The sequence below is a fragment of the Rhyacophila brunnea genome, unplaced genomic scaffold (assembly GCF_057557595.1).
Source record: "Rhyacophila brunnea isolate RB1 unplaced genomic scaffold, BYU_Rbru_1.0 scaffold_5, whole genome shotgun sequence".
Taxonomy (NCBI): domain Eukaryota; kingdom Metazoa; phylum Arthropoda; class Insecta; order Trichoptera; family Rhyacophilidae; genus Rhyacophila; species Rhyacophila brunnea.
The window spans coordinates 16688370-16713856 of NW_028233170.1; the positions used below are offsets into that span (position 1 = coordinate 16688370).

General features: G+C 34.7%; 1 protein-coding gene across 2 annotated transcripts; it reads right to left on the bottom strand.

Annotated features, from left to right (window-relative positions):
* Window positions 1-660: 660 nt before the first annotated feature.
* On the bottom strand, window positions 661-24380 carry salm (spalt major). 2 transcript variants are annotated; one of them, XM_085955641.1, is made up of 8 exons: window positions 23673-24380; window positions 11818-14802; window positions 7928-8061; window positions 5900-6007; window positions 5669-5801; window positions 5030-5265; window positions 3904-4083; window positions 661-3473 (listed from the first exon to the last, which is right to left on the bottom strand). In XM_085955641.1, the coding sequence occupies exons 1-8, from the start codon at window positions 23782-23784 to the stop codon at window positions 3132-3134; spliced, it is 4230 nt and encodes a 1409-aa protein (XP_085811767.1). In that variant the 5' UTR covers window positions 23785-24380; the 3' UTR covers window positions 661-3131. The 2 variants fall into 2 exon arrangements, with proteins under 2 accessions (XP_085811767.1, XP_085811768.1); XM_085955642.1 differs by lacking the exon at window positions 5030-5265.
* Window positions 24381-25487: the final 1107 nt, after the last annotated feature.

Consider the following 25487-nt stretch of genomic DNA (forward strand, 5'->3'; position numbering starts at 1 on the left):
CAAAAAGGAGAAATACCTATATGTTGACATAATAATATGTTTGTAATCAATTTGTATGATTTTTTATAAAATTAATTAACCTTCCTTAAATTTTCAATACCTCCAATTTACGTTTTCCTTTATAAATGTTTTTTGTAAGTTACTTTACAAATGTAAAATTGTGGTTTTACTGTATAATTTAACCAACAAAATTCCGGGAGGTATTAGCATGGTGGTACCCAGTGGGCCGCGAATTAAACCTTATAAACATTATCTTTTTGTTGGAAATATATTAAAAGTAGGTATGTATATTATAAAGGCTGTTTTGTATTTCGGTTAAGTGTTGCACCATGATTCCAAGAGATGGCAATGTGTGTGCAATATAATTTATTAAATTATTTAAAACAATCGACCGGGGCTAGTATGAATGTCAAGTACAGCGTGTATACACGCTCATTTTCCGAGTATACTCGCTTGTAGCATACGTCCGGTTAAGGAATTTGAATGGAGAAAAGGGAAAAATAATAATGAATGGGTTCATATAATATAGCATTATAGTAGATGAATCTTTTGGAACTGTATTTTTCGTTTCAGGCGTATGTATGTACATATTAGAATAAATAAGTAGACATTGTATCTTCAATTAAGCACACATTTATTTATTCATCTTCCTTTTGTTGATATTTTCAATCTGGTTACAATATCATTTAGGCAGTCACTGATAGATAATACATTACAGTAAGTAATAGATAAAATATTTCTATAATATTATTACATATCTAATAATACTTATGTACAAATATATGATAATATAATGCCACACATACACGTGAGTGTTGATGCAAAATAATAAAAGTCTCGCTTTAAAGGTAACAATAATAATATTCATATTAAAAAAACAGTTTTAATTAAACTTATTACATATAAATGAGACGTGTCTTGGGCGGAAACATAGTTCGAACCGAATATTTGAATAATCTCAAACTTAAATATAAATGTATCAAATCTAAATTTCACAGTTCTTTTGATTTTATCAACATGTAAGTAATCCGTATTAATACTTCGAAACATATATTTTACACCAGAAGATACCTATTACAGTCACTTTAAGATGATACGAGATATAATAATTAATATTATTTTATAATAGGTAGTGTATAATTAAATACTTCAAAGATGTGTGATATTTGATATAACTCTATTGAAGAGGCTTCATAAAAATATAATGCAATGTTAAATTAAAATATTTAAATCATTTACAGTCGGTTATACAGATTTTTTTTATAATAAGACAAATAAATTATTTCATTTCGATTTATTCGCGTTTTATTTATATTTACTATAATTTAGATAAAATAAATTTAAAATATCTTTTCGCAACTAAAAAATTAGAAGAGAGCGATTTTGTTTTGTTATAATATAACATCCGGAAAATATTTTAAATACAATATAATTTATAATATGGAATATGATTAGTCGTGATAATAATTTAATATAATTTGATTGACCTGGATGAGTGGTTTTTTTTCTCTGATATGGACTTATATAATATATGAATCATATAAGTCGAAATTGAATTAATAAATAAAAAAAGCAGCCCTCCGATGGCTTGGGTGTGTATCACAGCTTCACAGATCATTGCCTCAGGCCCGATTCTACCCTAAAGTTTCTCTTAAATATACGCTTATACACTAAAGACGATAGTGTACTAGCACACAAATGCTCACCTGGCTTCAAATGACAAATAAAACGAGTCCGTTATGCTATATTATACACTGGGTTCAAGTACTGTATACACAGTTAAATCATACCTACTTAACTTGCGAGTAAATTTAACGAACATCCTAAAATTAACTCAACTGTTTTCTTTATTACAATACTATGGTCACGCTAGGTATTTCTACTTTTTGTTGGTTTACTATGATATTTTGTTTATAAATAGATGCATACGCATAAGGACAAATTTGAATATTATAATGAATTCACTTAACAGTTTCGAAGGCAAGTTTGATAATAACTCGCAACGAACGGTATTTTCGTGTGGACCTATTTATAGTAGTGTTCTTTCACAAATGTTTTATTTTATATAGCCCCATTTGGCGTTTTTCGTAAATATTTTTTTTTTATTTATCAATTATGTATTTTACAGACTAGTTTAAAAATAGGAACGTCACATTCGAGTTCATATTTGCCGGTCTGCGGATCGAATCATAGATTGCGACGGAGTGACGGAGGGGTTGGTTATTTAGTTATCTCTATCGGTACGAAATTGTCTTGTATCACTGTCGTATCGGAATCGATAATTTTCATCGCAGAACAAATATAAATCACTAAAATGCAACTGTTTTGCACACTTGTTGGATTTTTTGAAATCTGATTGTTGTACTGTCGATTTACAGAAAATCTTCACTCGTGTACGTCGCGGTATCAACAGTTTATTAAAAAATTACCATCAACAGAGACACGTTTTACAAACACAATTCTGCAATAAAATCAATCATTGGACTGTTCTATTAAGATCATTCTGTTTTTTTCTGATTTTTTACACTCTGATTTACTATATTCTTATAATATATTATTTATTATAAAATGTTTATCAAGTCCAAACCGTAGATCAATTGAAAACAAGGTAACTTTTAGTAGGTATGTGATTTCCACTCATTGGCAGAGTCAGAGGATGTGTTCTTTCTTGGAATTGGCCTAAATTATTGGCAAACTATTTCGTAGAATGTATCTATAGAAAGAAACACGCCATCTGTCACGTCAAGAGAAATTAAAAAATGAAATGTACTTCATTTTCTGGACAATGTATAGATATAATCAGATTTTACTGTACCTTATTATCTTATATTTGTTTTCCCAATAAGAATTATGTAATTAATAGAAATGCTAATTATAATTCTATTAGTGTAATAATTGCTAAATCGATTATTAAGTTAGTATCAGTCGTTTAGAACTTGGTATGTTTGTGTCGATAAGATAATAATGCATGGTGTGTTATCTTAAGAGACATTTAGGAGTGCACGATGATGGTAATTCTTCAACGGACAAACCGATCAGCGCGGTTGGAAAAGGTGTATTGTTCTTTCCGGTGGCTCTGACTATTCGTTATGAAACGCAACCGGGCCGATGTGCGTTCGGTAAAAGTGCGGTCACGCGGCCAGGCCTTCACCTCGGGGGGGCGGGCCGAGCAGGGGGAGAGGGCCTTCACCGTCTGCCGCAGCGGCCGCGGCCGCTGCAGCTGCTGCTCTCTCGTAGTGCATCTCCCAAACTCCTTCGGCGTCACGCCTTCTCTCCTCCATTTCCTGGTCTCTGTCCGGCGGAGGCGAACTTAGGGACGATGGCGGCTTGTCGCTGAGGGGCGAACCCGGCTGCGAGAGGGGAGGCGGCGGGGGGAAGGGGCCGAAGCCGAGAAGGGAGCCAGGGAATTTAGCTCCTGGAGATGTAAGCCCATTCTGGACGGCGCCCTGTTGGATTACCGAGATCTCGTTCAGCTATAGAGATTAAATAATATTGTCATTAGTTATGAAGCTCACTGGTTGCGAAGTTTGTTTACTAATTTTTGGTGCGAGGAGGTGCTCTGAGGAGAGTCAAAGATTGAATTTGGACAACATTGTACCTGATGCTTCTGTGTGGAATTTACTAATTCAGCACTGTTGATTGAACTCTTTCCCTTTTTCCTTTACGCATATAAGAGTTATGGTTAATTTGGCATATTTAACTTATATAAAAAATATTTGGACTAAATTTGTCTCACTTTTCTTTCACACACAAAATTTTATCTGTTAATACTAGTTGAAAATATCTAGACAGAGAAAACCGGTTCTTAGAAATATTATGCTGTAGGTATCTAATTAATAGATATTTTTTTACTTCGGTACCTCCTTTTAGAGAATATTATAATATCAATAGTGAACTTCTCACCTTTTGCTGCATCCCATTAAGGAAGGGTGCCGGAAGGTATGGATAGAAAAGGTCCGGCCGCCTCTGGAGGAAGTCTGAGTCCTGGGGGCTGAGGGGCAGGGGGCGCGGAGGTAGCTCCAGAGACATGCGCCGACCGCGCCGCGACGCCCCGTTCGACCACATGTGGGTACCCATATGCACCTGGAAAAGAAACAATATTGTTAGTTGATCATCCCTTAGTTTCCTAACCTTCTTAACTCTGTAACGTAAGTGATATCACATCAATACCGTAACTATGCCCAAAAATCTTAGATAATTATCATATTAAATCCAGTTTAGAGTACACATATCACTTTCATCATAATAATATCCTTGAACATAATATGGGTAAGTGAGAATATATTATTAAAAAAACATTGGTGAAAATCATTAGACTGAAAACAAGTATGACAAGTCTAAATAACAAATTAATTAATTTTAAGATCACAATTCAGACTACAACAGTTACATGTCATTTTAATTATGAAGTGAATTAGCATACAATATATTTTTTTAAATTTGTAAAAATAATACAATTGCATTAATAAATTCAATAAGGAAAACAAATAATACTAGAATCATTATAAATAATTTTATTAATTTTCAACATGATGTGGAATCATTCTTTATTAAATTAATTTATATATTTTAAGGATTTATGGTTTGACAATGACCAACATATTGTATTTTTTTATTGTTTCCTAAAAGGGTAAAATTACTTTACTCTAATTTTACCCATAATAATTATTTTACTAAAATAACAAAATCACGAACACAAAAAAACGAAGTCACGTACGTACATGAAATAGGTAGGTAAGTATGATCATATGAAAATTAGGAAATGTAATAACAATTAATTTAATGTATGTAAGTGAAGCAATGTGGCAAAGCATTAGTAAGTAGCAACATTCTACGATAAAAAAAACATGGCGGAGACATTAATATCAGCTGATTGTATATTTTTGTATCGAAGATATTTCCATGGGACGGTGCCTTTATAAATATGTGGTAACATTACAATATGATAAATTGTAGGTATAACGTGGCGTAGTGTTGATTATTTATTATTTGATTAGAAGGTGTATCACCGAGACGGTCAGTGGCGTACCTTCAAGTTGCCTTTGGTGGTGAAAGCCTTTTGGCACACCGAGCATCTGAAGGGCTTGTCGCCGGTGTGCGTTCTCATATGTATCTGCAGGGCCGAACTGGACGAGAAGTTCTTGCGGCACACCCCACAGAGGTGTTTGGTAGACAGGGGCGGCGCGCCAGGTGGGCCCACTGGGAGGGGCGGGGGCGGAGGCGCGTGCTGCGGGGGCGCCGCTACCACCCCCATCGGAGGCCCGTCTGCAATACACACACGCGGTTTTAGTTAGTCTGCGCTGCTGCGACCGCATTAACTTTATTACAGGTCCTCAAATGCGCCGCGATTCAAGCGTTCGGCCAGAATGAAGGGTTAATAAAGCCAGATTGTGAGAGAAAATTAAGCATTGACACGATTCTGTTTGAAATAATATTTATGGGGTCAAGATTTTTCTGAGATATACAAAATGGTGCCAAATGTTCGATTTTCAAATACTACATGTAGGTATATTACAGATCTACCAAAGCACCTTCAGTAGATTTATTTTATTAATAAATAGTGTGTTAATGAAGCTGTCAATTAAATATTTTAATGATGAATTGATGGGATGATAGTTAAAAGCATATAAAAAAGTATACAAACATGAGTGGAATGATATGAACTCACTCGAGGGTCGTTTGGGCAGAGGCAGGTCGATTTCGGGCGGCGACCTCTTCGGCGGTTGGTCCTGGATCTCTGGCTCAATAGGTTCACCAGATTCCCGGATCTTGTGCGTGAGCATGTGCTGTTTCATGTTGCCCTGTAAGCAGAGAGATATCATGACGTCAGTGTTTCCCCGGGGAGGGAATAGAGTATTCCGTAAATATTATTTTTTGGTCGGCAAGGACTGACCCTTACCGGGAAAGAGAAGGGGCTCCATGGGTTCAAAGCAGTGGCGAACTGCGGCTTGGAGGGGCGTCTTGGGGCACCGGTTCGCCCCTGGCACAAGCATCCGCCGCCACTGCTCTGAAACGAGGAAAACAACAACAAACATTTAGTTTTAGACAATGCTCCAAAATACTACATCTACTACATTCTACTAAATGGATTATGGTTATTAATACTATACAACATTTAGGAATAGGTACACCATAACAATATAAACTTCTTAAATTTTAACATAGTTATCTTCTTATAATTCATTTTTTGCTTTTTAAAACATTTAATTTATTGGAATTTATTATATCTTATAATAATTAGGTAGGTACTAATTACATAAAACTAAAGACATTATAAGAAATTCCACATTCATAGTCATATCGACCACAAAATGCAGTCCTAGCTGCCATTTTTATACTAGGTTGCTACTATGAACACCGTTATATTGTGTGTACACAAGAATATTTGAATGACAAAACTAAAGTTTTCTAAAATGCGGGCCATTTGTATCGTTGTGCCCTTTCTGATTTTTTTAATATAATTATTATATATATCTATAAATAGGTAAACATTTCTACATATAAAACTTCTCTAAAAAAAGATCTATAAATTTAATGTAGACGGTGGGCTGTTATCTAAACAGGTATTTTTAAGTACTTAAGTATTTAATTTTATAGTAATTATGAAGGTGTGAGTCCTTCATTAAATTTATTGAAGATGTTTCTAAAACTTATGGCTTTAACGTTTATTCACGACACTTTTATTATTAGCGAGTTCAGTTATATCCTTTTCATTTGATTAAAAAATAGTCTAGTCGTTATGCCACGCGTCCGTCAGAAGTAATTTTCTATCTGTGAGCAACTCGCGCTCCAGACAAATGCATTTTGTAATTGCACCATAAAATTTTAATGTGCTCAGTATGTCAAGACACCTGGAGTAATTGGTAGTCTGCCTTGAAGATTTGACGTGTAGGCTCTGTTTTATATTTACAAAAGTTTATTTTGTAATATAAATAAATTAATGATACAATTAATTTATTTGTAACTCAAATATAAAATTTAATCAAATACCTAATTGCAAAAGAACCAGTCAATTTAATTTTAGCCGACAGTTCATTTAGTATATTATTTAAAGAAAAAACAATATTTTTATACCTGTACCTACATACATAAACAACCAATGAATATTTTGATTTATTTTTAATTCTTCACCTCAGTTTTAAGATATTGAGAATATAATTTTGAGAAATTTTAAGATCCTTTTGACTCATTCCTTATATTATTTAGTCGGGAAGTAAGTAATAATTAATTTAAATATGCATGAACGACACCTAAAGAGAATTGTATGGTTAAACAAACCATAGATGAAGTAAGTGTTATCTGATGGGGTTTTGGGTTTTTTTACACATGTAACAGCGAAAAAATTATAGCTAATATCGTAAAACAATAAACACATCGGTATACACGCAAATACACATAATTATACGATATTGAGGTCACATTTATTGGGGAATACATACATAGTTAGCACTTTTAAAACAATGTCTTGATATTATTAAAATAACTTCAGATTCACACAATGATCAAAACAGGACGTATCCGTTAAATCGAAATTTACGAAAAACAATGTTATATTATGTTAGTTTAAGGTAATAAATAACATTAAAGTATGCACTTATATAATTATTATAATATACGAGTATGTATTATTTTATTTTACAATAAACCAACGTTTTCTCAATTGAAATAAGTCTGAGAAATACGTCAATTCGTTATGTGTATAATTGGATATGACCTGTTTTGATTTTTAACTTTGTTAGCAATATTGATATATAAAATTGTTGATAAAACATTTTTTCAAATGAAAATGCAATTAAAATGATAAATAATAAAACTTTTGTGTACATTATGAAAGTTCAAATGAACGTGAATAAGACAAATGCAGGTATAATTATTAGAAACTATCGATAAGATTAGGGAATAAGTTTTAGGTAAGAAATCAACCAACCTTGGTGGAAAATCCTCTGTCACAGACATTGCATTTGAAGGGTCTTTCTTTGGTGTGACTTCTATAGTGGATCTCTAAGGCGGAATGGCAGGCGAAAGTCTTGTAGCAGATGTTGCAGGTTGTGTTGCCGCGCACTGTACCATAAAACGAAATTCAAATTAGCCACATTTTCCGAGTAATCGATAACTACTCATCAAAATCGAATATTTCCTAATCCAATTTAAACAAAATGAAATGTCTTAAATTAAGAAATGCTCTGGAAAATTAACAGAACATGAATTAATTAAAATGAACATAGGTAATTTTTCAGCTAATTATTATTCGTGAGATTTTTTTCATTTGCATGTAATTGTAATAATTTTTAGTAACAACTATCAATCTTCAGTTTTTTTAAATATGCAACTATATCATTATCATTCTTATTTCATAATACGTAGAAAAAATAATATTGTAAGCATTGGTCATAATAATAATTGTTCAATCGTTGTTACATTTCGTACAATCAACCAAAATTATCTACTATTGCTTGCAACACTTTGTCCTCCATGGACAACAATACAAAGCACATACGAATAGAATATTTATTTATAAGTAGATTGTAACAGTTATTTCGTATCGTTATATGTATCTCATTTCACAGTAGATTATTAAAAAAAACTTAGCAATATTTTTCATATTTAAGAAATTATAGAACTACATCAAAAATGTTGAATTTCCTTCCAGATGGAGCCTTCTGTAGTTTCCCTATAAAATCGCTGAAAAAAGTTCCAGTTTGGTTTCATTTTTGTGTGCAACAAAATATGAAAGCATTCTATCGTTTCAGAGTTTATATGAAAATGAGATGTTCTAGTGCTCCTTTTTGTCTCATTTTCATATTATGTTTAGGCTCGATGTCAATAGAAGAAGGTTTTATTCAATATCTTTGGATTATATATCTCAACTATCTATAGCTCATGTTAGATGAAGAAATGTTTTTTTCCCATACCTATTACTATTATATAAACATATATGTCTTATACGGAAGTACAAGTATTATGTACCTATTTCTACTAGACATGGTTTTATAAAAATCGTTTATAATATGCGAATACGTAGTAAAGTTATTTGGATATAATTATTCATTTTTCAACAAAAGACACACCCATACAAAATAGCTAATATCGGGAAAACGTTGCAAATAGAAAATGTACCTATATTTATTATGATATTTTATTGTAGGTACTATGGCATCTGTTATCCAAGAAAATCGCATTGCATACATGTGGAAAATTTAGGAAAGAATGCAAATACTGGATAAGTATTATTTACTTTTGAACGGACCTTTTGTTGCCTACCGCCTTATTATCACCACCGTTTTCGAAATATCAATGAAATTAATCACAAAACACGCAGGCCGCATTTTCTCTAGATACGTTACGGTTTATTGATAATTTATTTAAAGTTTTATATACCTACTCGTTTTAAAATTGAATGGCAACACCCTTAACTATTTTCCATACTATATCATACTTATAAATAAATTCGCGGCAACAATCATATTTGAAAGTTGTACCTATACAAATTTTATTCTTTGTCATTTTATTTTCTCGGTGTAGGCCACTAATTATGTTTATTATTATTTATTTACTGTTGAGTTTTAATATTATTATGCAAGTCGTTTATGGTTTCTTTTTATTTGTGGAAAGTTTCGATGTGGAAATATTTTAATCGTCATTTAACGCCATAAATGTGACATGAGTGGTAAGAAATATTTTGAGAACGTGATTAATTTGAGGGAAAATGTGAACTACGCTGTTCACGTTCGTTAAAAGCGTTTTTCGTCGATGGTAATTGACGTTCCTTGCGCATGTACTGGAAGACAATCTGAAGCGATGGACAAGTTGAAGATTTTTTTTGTCAAAATGCCCGACGATACGAGACGCATTCGCTTAATTCTTTCATTACATTTTTCATTGTTTCGTGTTAAGTATATCTACATTTATTTTGGTCATTAAAATAACAATGTGACATTTAAAAGAATGCAATCAAATACATACACACAGTATGTATATAAGTGCCAAAGTGAGTATGTGTACTTAATTGTCAGTGGTGGATTATCCTTCAGGAGATGTCCGCCACAGTAGCTAGTGCTTCCATGCTCTCCAAGAATATAAATTACTATTAATTATCTGTCAGTATCGGCAGCTATACCAATAAGTATATTATTTTATATTGTAATGAGCTGACTACGTAATATTATGTTGGTATATTTATAGCGTTGCTCGAGTCGAAAATAAATAAAAATATAAGATACCTATTTAATATTCGTTGTAATTTATACAATTTGTTTAATTAGTTCTGTGCAGATATAAGTACAATTAATCAATATTATTGTTGAATATGACCATGTTGCACGTCTTTCCAGTTAGTGAAAAATATCGACACACATATTATTAGGGTCTTTTTTACGTTAAATATTCGCAATGAACAAAAATTAAAGAGGTACGGAATATTGCGAGTTAAGTGAAATAAAAAAAAAGTTTTGATACCTTTTCGTAGGTGGGTATTTTTAACTAAATTAAATAATGTTCAGTACTTTTTAGAAACCGGCACCTTAATTTTAACATGAGGAATTTGTTGCCGTTCGCATTATTATTATTTATATTTTCTTACGTAGGGGCATTAAAATCAGTTTGGCCACGAGGCTATTGATAGTACTAATTCGCCATTGCTAATTTTAAGCTGTGTTTAAGATAAATAATTAAAAAAATATAGTAGAATGTTACCTATTGTCATAAGTTTATTGCTGAGGTATATTAATAACCACGTTGATTAATTTAAATCATTTCAAAATCAGATATTATCTACTTGCTAAAAAAATACTTCTTTTTATGTATCGGTTACCCAATACACATTCATGTCGCTGGCATTGATTACGCGCCGTTGATTTTGATTTATATATTCGTGATGGCTATTTTTACTTGATTAACAATAATACGAACTGTATTAATTAATTGATACTGCAAGAGTTAACGAAATAAATAACGCGACGGATGAAAACTCCAACCATCAATTTCGTTGAAACTTTGTACCAAAGATGGCCCTAGGAAGATATTTTTCATTGGCACATTATTATTATGAGCGATCGATGTGGTATTTGGTAGGCTGCCAGCGACGGCTCGCGGGCGTCCGGTTTTTTCCACTGCGCTTTTCTTCCTCCGCGTCACTGCCCTCCAACTATTCCCATTTTATTTTCGCTCCGACGGATTCGACGCAATCACAATGCGCGTGAGATTCCGAATGCACTTTTCAAAAAAAGAATAAAGTTAAAACCCATTCTTTCCTAGAAGTTTCAATTAACTGCCAAAAATAGTAGTTATTCATTATTCCTGGTATTGAGTTATTTATGTAAGATGTCTAGATACCTATAATAGCCTACAGGCCGTAGCCGTTGATATTTTAGTTAAGAAGAAAGGCACCTTATTAATCCTTTTTTAGAGTACTTACATAATATGTGAATAAAATATCATAATATCATTGTGTATTATCGTAAATATTAATTGTTATTGGGTACTTGGGTGACTTTGAGTTCAGTTAGTTAGTTTGATGATAGCAATTAGTTTGATAAGAACTTATTTCGGTATAAACCCGATTTTATTTTCGGAACGAAAAAAAAACATTTCTTCATTTCTAAATATACCTAAATGTAGAAGATTAACTAAATCTTCCATTAAAAAATGTCTTAAGTGGATGTCGAGTGGGTGGGAAAGGGAAGGATTGAGGCCTGCCCGGTATCTTGAGGTTAGCAACCGACCCCGTCGGGCCGCGAGCCGCATATGGTGGGGGCGCTCGGACCCCGCGAACCCCGAAGAGGTCGGTTCGGGTCGGGCAGGCGCTCCGGTATCGCCTACCTGCGGGGCCCGTTGCCAGGCCGAGCGGGCCGAAAGGTGCTCCGCTCAGCATGGAGTTCGTCAGAGAAGCGAGAGCGCCCCCAGTTCCTGACATCGCTTGCGGTGACATCGGCGCGGAGAAAGACGGGAAGTCAGCAAACATCTGAGGCCGCGGTGTCAAATCTAGCGCCGGGGGCGGCGTCGAAGGAGTCGACCCTCTCGGCGACTGCGGTCCCGGAGCGGGAGTGGACGTTCGCAGGTTCTCCGATGACAAACTGACATCAGACGCTGAAAGGTGGGATGCCATGGTTGTTATCGTTCGCACTTGGTTTTCAAGAGCCGCCAGCGACGTTGAAAATGAAGGCGTATCTACTTCTCCGGGATCGATAGATCCCTGTCGGTCAGAATCGTCGTCGAAATCGTCTCTGTCTGTCACACCATCTTCGCTAAAGTCTTCATCTAAATCAGGAAAACCAGGGGGCGGCCGCCCTGGCATCGGGAAGCCGTGCGGTAAAAAAGGATGCAAAGGATGTCCCTGAAAGCCACCGATTCCTGGAGAATCTCTAATCTCAGCTGCTTGTATTTGTTCCGGTGTGAGGTCGGTCGGCTCGCCTGTGTGCAGTCTGATATGCTGCTGCAACACGAGCGCATTTGTAAACTTTTTATGACAAACTGGACACTGATGCAGAACTCTCATTGGCGGTTTCATTCTGTGGACTCCCATATGCGTTTTGAGATTACCTTTAGTAGTGAATGCTCTACCACATATTCTACACCTAAAAGGCCTCTCTCCCGTATGTGTCCTATAATGCATTTGAAGTGCGCTCTTACAAGATAAAATCCTTTGGCATATGACACATTGGTTAGGATCAGTCAATTTGTTTTCGATATTATCGACCATTTGCTGTAGCTTACTAGTCTCAGAAGTTTTGGTCACCTCTATTAAGCTTTCCCATGAATTATCGTTGCTTCCCGGGCGGGGTAGGAGGGAGTTATAGACGATCGGATCCTTGGTTGGGTCCGCCTCGATGTGTCCGGGCAGGCCAGGGGCGTGAAAAACGGAAAAGCTTCCTGATGAAGCACTACTGGGAGGGGAGGCGTTATAGGGGAACGGAAAAGAAAACGGCAAACGCCGCCCTGCCGGTATCGAAAAAGATCCTGTTATCGATGATGTCTTACTTGAAAGGTTCTCCGGCTGATCGGGGTCGCGTTTTTCATCAGGACTCTCCCTTCCTTGCATATCCTCGCTGCTGTATTTGGAGTCTGTGCTGCACTCGTCGTAAGGTGATGGGGAAGGAAATCTCTCCGGCTCCCGGTCGGGCTCCGACAATTCTCGCTCCATCTCAGGTTCCTGTTTAGGCGTCACTCGGTCACTTTCGTCAAAACTTCTATCCCGCGGCCGCTCTTCATCCCGCGGTTCCATCTTAAACCGATCTTCGGAAGGCATTCTCGGTGGACTCGACGGCGGAGGTTTACTTAAGTCGGCCGGCAAATCTTGCTCGTCCCGAAGGGCGAACAGCGGATGTAGCGGCGCAGGTTTATCGGCTAGGGGTCGCGGCGGAACGAGGTCGCGGGGGGGTGGCCGGTACAGCGGCAGGCCAGGCGGGAAAGGCGCTCCACCGGGCGGGAAGGGCATCGGGTGGGGGGGCATTCCGGGCATCGGCCCCGGTGACAACTGAGCCAACAGCGGGGGATGGTATTTATCTAAGTGTTCCGGTATCGGGTTAGGATTCATCTTTACGTGCGGGAACTTAGCCGTGTGACGCTGAAAGTGCACCTTGAGGTTGCCCTTTGTGGTGAAGCGCGAGCCACAGACGTTACATTTAAAAGGTCGTTCACCTGTGTGGGAGCGGATGTGGATCTGCAGAGCGGAATCACTGCCAAACACCTTGCCGCAGTAGCGACATCTGTGCTTGAAAAACGGCTCGTTTCTTCCGCCTGACTTGCCATCGTAAGGGGACATCTTTCCAGATTTTCGGAAGGCGAGTTCATCTGCCAAATTGTTGGCCAGTAAACCCTGTGAAGCATTATCCAGCACTTCTTGCGCTCGTCTCTGTAACATCTCCAAGGTGTTAGGTTCGTTTGGAGATGGATGAGGATCATTATTTGTGATTATTGTTGAAGAAAATGACGAAGAGATCGAGCTGTACGGATGAGCTGACATCGAGGGAGGAGTCGGCGTCGGGGGTTTCGGTATCGAGATCGGTTCCAATTTGACAGGAACGGGGTGCGGGTGCGGATGTGGATGCGGATGCGACGGCGGGACAGCTTGCGACGCCGGCAAGGACGGAACGGCGTCAAATCGGACGGGCGTCGGTTCCCGAGTGGGTATTTGAATCCTCGGAGGCGAAGGCGTTGGCGGGGGAGGAGGCAAAAGTCGCGGAACGAGAGCGATCGTCGGCGCTTCTGGCGGTGGCGGCGTGGGGGGTCCATCGTCTTTTGGTCTATTCAAAGAAAGTTGGTTCTGTAGCTGTTGAATCAGCTGCAGCTGGAATACTTGTTGATGTTGCAGCGTAAATAAAGTACTCTGCAACACCGCTAGCTCTTGGAGAGCCGCTTCATTGTCTGAATTATTTGCCATGGTAGTGGCAGCAAATTGTGCAACGGCGACTTTTGTATTTTGAAGCGCTTCAAGAGTGACGTGACTCGCTGCGGGAAATGGGAATGGTACGTTTGGTCCAGGTGGGGTATCCGATTCTCCCTCTTCGAGGCTGTTGTTATTTTCTGCGTCTTGCCTATGCCTGCGAACTTGCTCGAGTCTTTTACCGCCTGCATCGCATTCGCCGTCCGCTTCCCCGTCGCCGTCAGGTTCCGGTTCATCCATATCCTCATCCCCGGAGACGATCATGTCCTCTGGGTCAGAGGGCATGGCTTCTTCTTCCAGGCTGTCGGCAACAGGAGCGTCATCGCACTCCTGCTGCAATCTATGTTGGTGCTGCATGTATGCGGGAAGCTCACTACTCGTTCTGATGCTTTCTTCTTCTGATCCCGATCCAGAGCTTTCTCCTGTGAAAAAAGGAAAAAAAGCAAGTCAGTTCACCATGTTAGAGAAGATCTTATTTAAGTATGTAGGTACCTACCTACCCAGCTACTAGCGATAGAATCCAAATCATATAGTCTGATTGTACCTATTTTTTTAAGTCTTACGAAGGCAAGGCACCTACTTGAAAATATCAAAAGGAAAAAATCTTTTAAATTAAATTTACAATTACAAAAAATATATATATTAGGCATACGTTGACGGATTTCACCTTATTATTCAATAGTATTTTATGATTTTATTTAGCATTGAATGTTATCAGCTAGAATCAAGATATTCGATTTTTTAATAATCGTAGGTATTAGTTTTAATATATTTCTTATTTTAATATGCATTTAACTTGAAATCCTTTTTGTTTATATCGAATCGACGAAGGCGAATGCTCAGCCTACTTTGTCAATATACCTACTTGTCAGCATATTAATTAGTTCGATTATTAACTCACTTGTTAGTTCGATTCTTAAGCGTCAATCAATGACATTGAGCTACTTTAGGTATATACCGAAATAAAGTACAAGTCTAAAGTTTTTGAGGTGTAGATATTATGATCCGGACTACGTGTGTAATGTACACCTACAGTAGGATATTAGGAATTTTACTGAAGAATAATTTTCATCAATCTAGAATTCTTGAACCCATGGTAAAACAGATAATATAAGTCTCAACCTTTCTATACTAACTACAAAATAGAGAATCAGAATGGTTCAGTTGCAAGCACAGCGAACCCCAAAGATGAAATAGATAGGTAGATGGATATTTTTTTGATTTTTTTCCCTAAACATATCGATTGATTGAACATAGTTTATATAGAGTGCCTATAGGTAGATACCTAGTCTCTATTTGAAAGTATATTATTTTGTGGCATGTTGTACCTATCTTAGTAGAAAAATATTAAAACCCATTCTAAATACAATTTGATTTTTAAATTTTGGAATATTTATAAAAATAATAAATATTTATTTTTAAATACAGCATGTCTACATTTATATGTATTGTTTATATTTTATAATAAGAATATTTATTATCATAAAATAAATTGAAAAAATTCTCAAATTGGTGTGAATCTTCGGATAGTCAAGCTACTCGCTAACAGATGGCGCTGCTAGTCAAATTTAAAGCTAGTCAAAGTTAAATTTTATTTGGGGAAATTAGTTTTTTCTGTTATTGTTCCGATAAAAGCAAGATTTTAAAGAATATTATTATGTTGTATATATAATATTATAATAATTTATTGGTATGTAATACATTCATAAATATATGACTGAAAAATCAGCCGTCGGTGTTTATGCTGAAAGTCTATATAAATACATGATAATAATAATAAACGACTTTACACATAATTGTTTATACTTATTTAATAAGTAATAATGCAAGTACCTACCAATATAGGTAGGTACCCCTACATGCATAGGTAACTACATAAAATCAGGAAAATAAATATTTTTAATTAAAATTAACTGGAGGAAGATGCTTATATAGACGTTCGCTATAATTTGTAATATTGCAATATACGAGTGTACATTTAAAATTTAAAACAATATACAGATTTATATCCTAACATTTCCCAACGTAGGTGGGATAACTGAATTCTCTTTAAGTATGTACCTACCTATTTAATTTCTAGCCGGAAATAGGGTTTTCAAATAATAAATTTAGTATCATTCTTATATTTATTTAATTAATAGTTATTTTAGTGTGCCTACCTACTAATTAAAAATATAAATAAAGGCTACCACTGCTAGACTTACCTACCTATGTGTTAAAAAATCAAAACCGTGGTAATCAATAATAAAATAAAATACAAAAAATAAGGAACCTGTATATAATAATACGAATGTGGTGATTAAATAAATACAACTTATTATGTTAAAAACAGTTTGACGGGCGACTAATTAATTTCATTGAAATATCATTTTAATGTGACAAAATCCGTGGTCGGTAGGTATCTCTACCTATTTCTCTTGTATTACTTTTTAATCTTCAGATCAGTTAATTTTATTAAAATACATTTATATTCGTATATAATTTCCGACACATGATATATTGACATGTGCCACAATAATTATCATAAACGTGAATATTCAAAATTGAACAAACGTCACAGATGAAAGGTCGGTCCGGCTTATAAATGCTTTTCAAATAAAAATATATTAGGCTTATTAATAAAATATTTTCCGTCACATTCAAAACAGTCGTGAAAACATATTGACAACCCGGTGTGACTTCTTAATTTGAATTCGACCGGGAAAAAAATTAGGTATATTCTAAATGATCCCAAACCTATCTAGGTTGATGAAGTTACCTATTTAGTATTTTACCACCAAGTAGGAAAATTATGTAAACAATTGGATTAAACGATAATATGCATTGTGACGAATTCGAGGTAAGTACCTACCTACCTACCTACTTAAATATTATTATTTTTCCTAAACAAGAATTTTCCGCTTCATTACACTACTTATTCAGAAAATCTTGGTAAGTAACATGATGAAAGAGAAAACCTAATAAATATATGTGACCGAGAGCCAGTGTAGCGTATGTTCAAAAATAACAGTTTCGGGGAAACGTAATTTCAGGTTTTTCAGTATCGGATGTTTATAGACATTCGGCTTTTCGGTATTATGAATTTAAGGTTTCTGTTATAAATATTATAGTTAAGTAGTTATCTACAAACAGTGAATTGGCTCCTAAGATATGATACCGTATGTACAAAATTTTTAGGTAATTTAACTCATTAACAGTAAAATCGTACTTATATGACATTGTGAGATAATATTGAACACATATATGTACCTAATTTTATAAATCTATAGACCAAGAAACTTATATTCCACATTTTTGTAATTGGGCATTTTAATAATAGGGTACATATTAACTTAATTACTTATGCCTAGTAAGTATTTTTCAATTATCTATTACCTCAGAGAAAACATATTTTTTTCCGCGAAAGTAGATACCTATAGATACTCTACATGTCTACATGTATAATAGGTACCCATGTAAAACGTAGATTTGTCCTAAATATTTGTATGTGGCCACGTTTATAGTTGAGTTTTAGGTACTACAATTATATGTACCCATGCATGGATAGGTACATACCAAGGTGAGAAGCAAGTGATGAAAATGATTGTAAAGTGTTTTGAATATGAGTTTAAAGCAATAAATTACAATTAGGTACCTTCTGCTAAATATTAAGTGCCCAATAAATTATTATATACCTATTTAATTATAGCCATCTACTTATTTACTTATGTCTAATCATTTAGGTACTCACCTATAAAATTTATCTATATATCTAGGGCTGTTTTAAAATATTGGTGGGCTCCAGGCAATTTTAAAGTGAAGCTTTTTTATGTATGGTAGAGTGAATACCGACCGATGTGTAATACTAAACCGTCGCGAAAAACGAACGGCTCTCGAGCGTCAAGTCGTTTTCTCGTGAAATAAATGTGCCTCAGTGTCAAAAACCCTACCTACGTTCGCCATTGAAATAGGTAAGTATGTAATTATTTTAAAGTTGCAGTTTTTCTTTGCATGAGTAGGTATTTTTATATTATTAATTTTTTATTATTTTTTTTTCATGGAAAACATTGTACATAATATCTACCTACGCCTAAACAGTTTTGTAGGCTCCAGAGACTATCTACTTGGCCTATTGGATAAAGGGAGCTTGTAGAATGTATACACAAATATGGTGAATACTTAAGATTTCCGTATAATCATCAAATTTTAGTACCTTGTGGTGCCGTTGTCCTAGAGTAGCACAGACTGTTTAATAATCTTTAATATTGTCATGGTCACAATGATAGATTCCATCGTTTTACCTGATCTATTCTATAGTTGCACCAGTTTGTAACCTCCAATGAATACATTGGTCATCTCTGACGATATACCTAACAATAGTTTTCTAAAAGTATTTAGGTGCATAAGTAGGTACATAAATAATAAATATAGATATAGTTTGGAAACTGGGTTCAAAAATACTTTCAAAAAGATAATAGGTATTATGTTGCAAGTAAAGGCAAGTAATTTTACCTAGTGTGATTTCAAGAATTGAGAAACATGTAAATAACCATCTCACCAAAAACCACACGGCGCTAACTGATATTTTTTCGGTAGGTATAGCTGATATGGTAAAGAACTATGAACATGTAGGTCCCTACTGTCTTAGTAATTAGTATGTACCTAGGTAGATATATAATAGGTCCAGTGGGTCTATTCTATGCTTATCGACCGCTAAAGTGATAAAGTGAAAAATATTATCAAACTTAGGGTAGGTTTGTATCAAAATATTAGCACTTATTGTAACAATTACACGAAGCCGGTTTTTATTGTTGCAAGAAGTGCTATATTTTAACAGCACCTATCTTGCTGCTGTTAAAATATCGCACTTATTGCAACAATAAAAACCGGCTTCGTGTAATTGTTACAATAAGTGCTAATATTTTGATACAAACCTACCCTAAGTTTGGTACTATTTATCAATTTAGTGTTCGATAAGTATAGAATAGACCCACTGGTGTCACATTTTATACATGGTTCAGGTGAAAATAAAGTTTAAGTAAAATAATATCAGAAACTATTTCGTCAACATATTTTTAGGGTTTTAGGTAGGTATGGTATGGACATCCAATTTATAATAGGTACTTATACAAAAATACTTTAATTATTCGTTCTTTATTGTAAATTTGCAGGGCATCCATTTGTTTACTATTAATGTAGTTAAGACAAGTTAAGAAGACTGCATTCATAACTCATTTTCGAAAAAAACGGACATCGTATGTTTTACTTCTAATGTAGGTAGGTCTAGAGATGAATAAAAATACAAACTAAGTAATTTAAATATTATGAAACAGTAGCCGAAGAGGTCACTAATTGGAATTGTTATAGTGCATTACCTAGGTACCTATTTACATTTACGAGATATTATTATAGGGGAAAGAAAGTAATGTATACCTATAATTTAATTAATTATTGTTAGGTAGATGCGTATATATCTAGGACTCACTTAGTACTACTACTAGTAGGTAGCAGTGGCGAAGGGTGGAGGTAGGCTGTTAAGATCCGCCATAAATAGTGCACATTAAACTTTTTTAGACATACATATTTGTTTTCATTGATATTAGACTACAATTTACAGAAAGTGTTGGTTAGTTTTTAAAATTCAATTAAACCCTGAGAAACCAAGCCATAATAGATAATAGTCAAAAAATACATGTCTATCTATAAAATATCTAAAATTATGCAATTAAATCATACATAACTTTGAATATTTTATAGATAGAATAATATTTTTTATTCATTATAGTTTGGTTGAGGCAGGGCTTAATGAAATAAAAAAATGAACCAAAAATATGCGTAATATGTATTTTTAATCCAACGAAAACAAATAACTATGAATGAAAAAGTGTGCACAATTTTGTTTTATCGCCCAAATTAGACCAAAACTATCATGTTTTCGTTTAGGCAGGGCTTAATTGATTTTTAAAAACTAACTAACACCATCTTTAAATTGTAGTCTTAGTTCAATAAAAACAAATACATATGATCAACAAAGTTTAGTGTGCACTATTTATAGCGAATCTTAACAGCCTACCTCCACCCTTCGCCACTGGTAGGTAGGTACATATTATTTATTCCTATTGTAAGATAAATGGTTACATAGGTAGTAGTTACTTAGTTTATGTACCTACATACCTACCAAATTCTGATGCACTGTTTTTTAATGTGTCTATATAGATTTAATTAACACAGCTTATGGATATTAGCCACTCGGTACACGTATTAGGTCCATACTCCAAACACAAATGGAAAAAATACCTATGTGTAACTGCCAGACCCAAGACTCAAACCGGGGACCCACGACATTATAATCTGACGAGTAAGCCACTCAGCCATCGTGGGCGTGCAATAATCCCAATATTTCTCCCCAATAGTAGGTATCTATCTACACACATGTACTTATAATAAAGTATCTATAGTATAATACCTACCTATAGGTATGGTTGTGCACAGTGACGATTTAATATTATGGACACACATACACATAATCCTTTGACATCTTCAGCCGATCTTGTGGCCCTTCAATATACCTACATAGGTACCAAATTTCGAAAACGGGCTCATTTGCGTTTGCAAATATAATCGGTTATTGAATAGATATACTTACTTACATACATACCTACCTACTTAAAAAGCAATATCAGTGTTACTATCTACCAGTGGCGAAGGGTGGAGGTAGGCTGTTAAGATTCGCTATAAATAGTGCACACTGAACTTTGTTAGTCATATGTATTTGTTTTTATTGAACTAAGACTACAATTTACAGATGGTGTTTTTTAGTTTTTAAAAATCAATTAAACTCTGCCTAAATGAAACCATAATAGTTTTGGTCTAATTTGGGCGATACGACAAAATTGTGCACACTTTTTCATTCATAGTTATTTGTTTTCGTTGGATTAAAAATACATATTACACATATTGTTGGTTCATTTTTTTATTTCATTAAGCCCTGCCTAAATCAAACTATAATAAATAAAAAATATTATTCTATCTATAAAATATTCAAAGTTATGTATGATTTAATTGCATAATTTTAGATATTTTATAGATAGACATGTATTGTTTGACTATTATCTATTATGGCTTGGTTTCTCAGGGTTTGAATGAATTTTAAAAACTAACCAACACTTTCTGTAAATTGTAGTCTTATTTCAATGAAAACAAATATGTAAGTCTGAAAAAGTTTAATGTACACTATTTATGGCGGATCTTAACAGCCTACCTCCACCCTTCGCCACTGCTATCTACCATCTACGTAACTACTATTATAGCTTTTATTATAGATAAGTACTATTAGGTAAAAGTTGGTAGGTATTTATAATTTAAAAAAAATGCTAAGGGAAAAACAGTTGTGATGAAAAAATAGAGTTTAGACACTGAAATATAAGTAAGTACTAAACTCATAAAAGTATATTTTAGAGTTGTTAAGGAAAACACTCGCACAATTATTGAGATTGCTAATAGTAAAATAAATATTCATAACCTATTGTTTTGTGACTGATTAACTTTTTATGAAATTAAACATTCAAAAAATGGAAAATAATGCAGACGTTTAGGTGGCATCGAAAATATTGTATTAATAAATTCATAGGTGAGCAGAATGAATAATATTTTTGTACCTACGCACCTATCCACATACCTACACTGTATTTTTTTTTGTTTTCTGTAAGATGAGTCTAACACCTAATACCTACCAATAAATTATTAGGTCTATAATTTGTACCTTTAAACCTTATTATGTTACATTTTATTCCTAACGCTAACCCAAGCTGGGTGTGTTTTAGACTTAGAAAGGTACCTAGATACCTATGACGCGTCTACCAGTTTGAAGTAAGCGATTAGGTAGGTATTTAACGTTTAACTTGACTGCTTAAAATATTTCAAAAGGCACCTACGAGAATTTCCTGATATTAATAACTAATAGGTACCTACCTAGGTACGTAGATTTTTTTTATTATTCCACCCAACAATAATGAAAATTTCCTACAAAGTTATACTCCAGCGCCTCCTTGAAATACTACCTACTATTTTATCTATCAAAAATCGTACACAATATTTGTACCTATTTATAAAAGATTAATTTATAAGAAAATAGTAACATAGTTAGGTATTCCGTTTATTCTGATTTTTTAGTTAAACAGAATATGACAAAACAAATTGTCGCGCGGGTGTTAATTTATTAGGTATAACACATTAATCACTGTCTAAATGAGTATCATTATTATTTCAGTTTGTTACACTTAATCGTTTACTTCCGTCCAACTGGCAGTCTTCAACACTTCTAAATATAGATAGGAACATATTATTATACATGTGCCTAATTAAATTTAAGCTGATAGGTACCTAGGTATCTAGTCTACACTGAATTCCTAATTAAAGCTTCAAGAAAACTATTTATAACATATTTAGGTATATAATGTAGGCTTGTGTGCTTCACTTTTTGGTGAAAATAATAAATAGGCGTTACCTACCCACTTAAATTTTCTCATACTTAATCATATTTTTGGAAATTAAAGCAATATCTTTATAGCGAGAAGCGTAGGTATGTCCCACTTATTTCTAGTCGAAATTCTTGAATATAAATTACTACTTAAGTACCTACCTACTTGTAAATATATTTATATAATTTTAATTAGGTACCTACATATGTGGATATCTTACTCAGATATTCATCTAATTTTCTATTCGTCTAATAAGTAGGTAACTAAGTAAAAGTATATTTTGAAAACTGATTTTAGGTAATTTTTCACTAATTTATAACTGCAAAATTTTATTTACACCATAAGAATATAATAATATGTTATTAATTATTAGGTATTGGTTTCAATTAGTTACAATAAAACATGCTTGGATTGTCCACCAAACGAATATCACACTCGTGTAAAAAATAAAAATAGATACTTAGATATCAATCTTGTCTTCTCTAAGCGACTCTAAGATATTTTAAAAATAGACATCACCTTCACGTTTGATGAGTATCACCATATGTTTTAATAACTAAATGCACAATCTGAAAAAAAAATTGTAGGTAGGTAGGTACAAATGAACACAAAAAAATATTGCTATTGGATAGGTAAGAAAAAATGTCACCTATGCATTTGATAGATTCCTGTTTCAGTTTTGAGTACATAACGTTCGATTTATGGATTCATAATGTACCTAAGTGCAACCGGATATAAAATTGATTCTATAACTAACCATAAACTCGATCGTGACGTCTTACAGAATATTTTCACTTTGCTAAATTAATTTTTGAAATTTCTTATTAGCTTACCTCTGTGATGTTTACTTTTGTCTTTATTGCTCGCTCTGAACTGTATTCCATACTTTATTGTACCGAATTGTATCATTTTGACACCAACTGGAATATCCAAGTATTCTCTCATTCAAAAAGATTTGTTATTGCACTTGCTTAAAAGTCAACGATGCTGCACTGATCCATCAACGCCGCAGGCTCAAGTTCACAAAACATTTTCCATTCTTGGCTGTCGCGAGTCGCAACATTACAGCTGAAATCATTATATCGATTTTACGCAGGCGAATTCGAATTAGGCAGATACAACCGTCAAATGTCACAAAACAAAATAAATCGAACAATTTTTTCAATTCGATTCATAAAAGAAAATCGAAAATATATCGTAGAAAATTCTATAAAAAAATCTAGTTTTTCTTTGATATTGTTTACCAAAGTATTTTTTACGCACGAAAAGTTACGAACTGAGACGTCTGTAGAGGTTGTTGATATCTCTTATTTCACGCACTGACTTTTATGTCGTATAATTTTCCGGTGCTATGTTTATATTATTATTGTCCGCGTGGTTGTGTCACTGATTTTAGGATTGTTTTAGCGTCGAGACTATTTATTTTTGTTTTGATAGGAAAATGCGCGATGATGTGTCGGCACACGACCGACCGGCGCGAGGGTGGCGTTTGTAATAATCACTCGGCACGACCCGAACCGCTCGCCGTCCGCACCGCGACTGAGTGCCTTCCCGCGCAGCCGCCCCCGAGCCCCGCGGGGCACCCCTCCCGCCCCGGAAAACGATGGTTATGACAGCGGGCGGAGCCTCGGCCAATCATAAATCACAAACATTGTCCGTTCCACTCGCCCGCCAATCATAACGGCCCGCCTCTTTCCATATCCGGGGCGGGGCATATTTACATTTTCATAACCGCCGGTGCATTAATAATAAATTTGTGCCCACTTTTCATCTTTTCATATTGCCGTGGAGTACCTAAGTAGCGTGCGCGCGCACCGCCCGCCCGACGTTCCGATTTCAAATTTATCGCCCGCGATAAATTCACGTCTGAGAGCTTTCTTTCGTTCGTATAATGAACTCTCGGCTGCCAAATTTAGAGGTGCTCAATATTATGACATAGAGCACTTTATTTTCGAAAAGAAAAGCACTTCCCTCACGAATAAAATCATTTAATAAGTAAACGAAAGAACGACAAGATAAATAATAAAATTATTGTTTTATTTCATATGGGTCAATGTTCAATGGTAATTGGTAAGTACATACCTAACTACCTACTTATAGAAAATGGCAACAAAAAATAATGGGTGAATAAATAGGTAGGTACCTCTACCTACTTGTATAGTTATAGATATGTAGGTACCTAAGTATTAAAAAATAGATTTACCTAAGTAGGTATGCAGGTATTTAATTAGGTAATATACACTTGTTGGAAGGTGGGTAGGTACCTACCACCAATACCGATGTATGGAACATATTCCTACCTAGATGGGTTGCCTGGGTACTGATGTAGATTCCAACTTATATGGTGATATAAACAAGAACAATATAAAAAAAATCTCACACGTTTTAAATAAATACCGAGTGTTCGTGCACTAAATCACAAATCTCTGTTTCTGGTAGATAAATAAACATTTAAATTTGAGCGTGAAATTGACTAATTTTACAAAAATAGATTTCAACCAGCGAGAGCTTTTTTTCAAAGCAACTGCACCAACCATACGGTGCATTTATTTTCTCAAATGGGTAAACATTTTTGACGTCTAATAGAAAAATTCCAAATTTATTTTCATGACATTGTTTTGTCACGAGCTTTGCATCTAAAAAGTGGA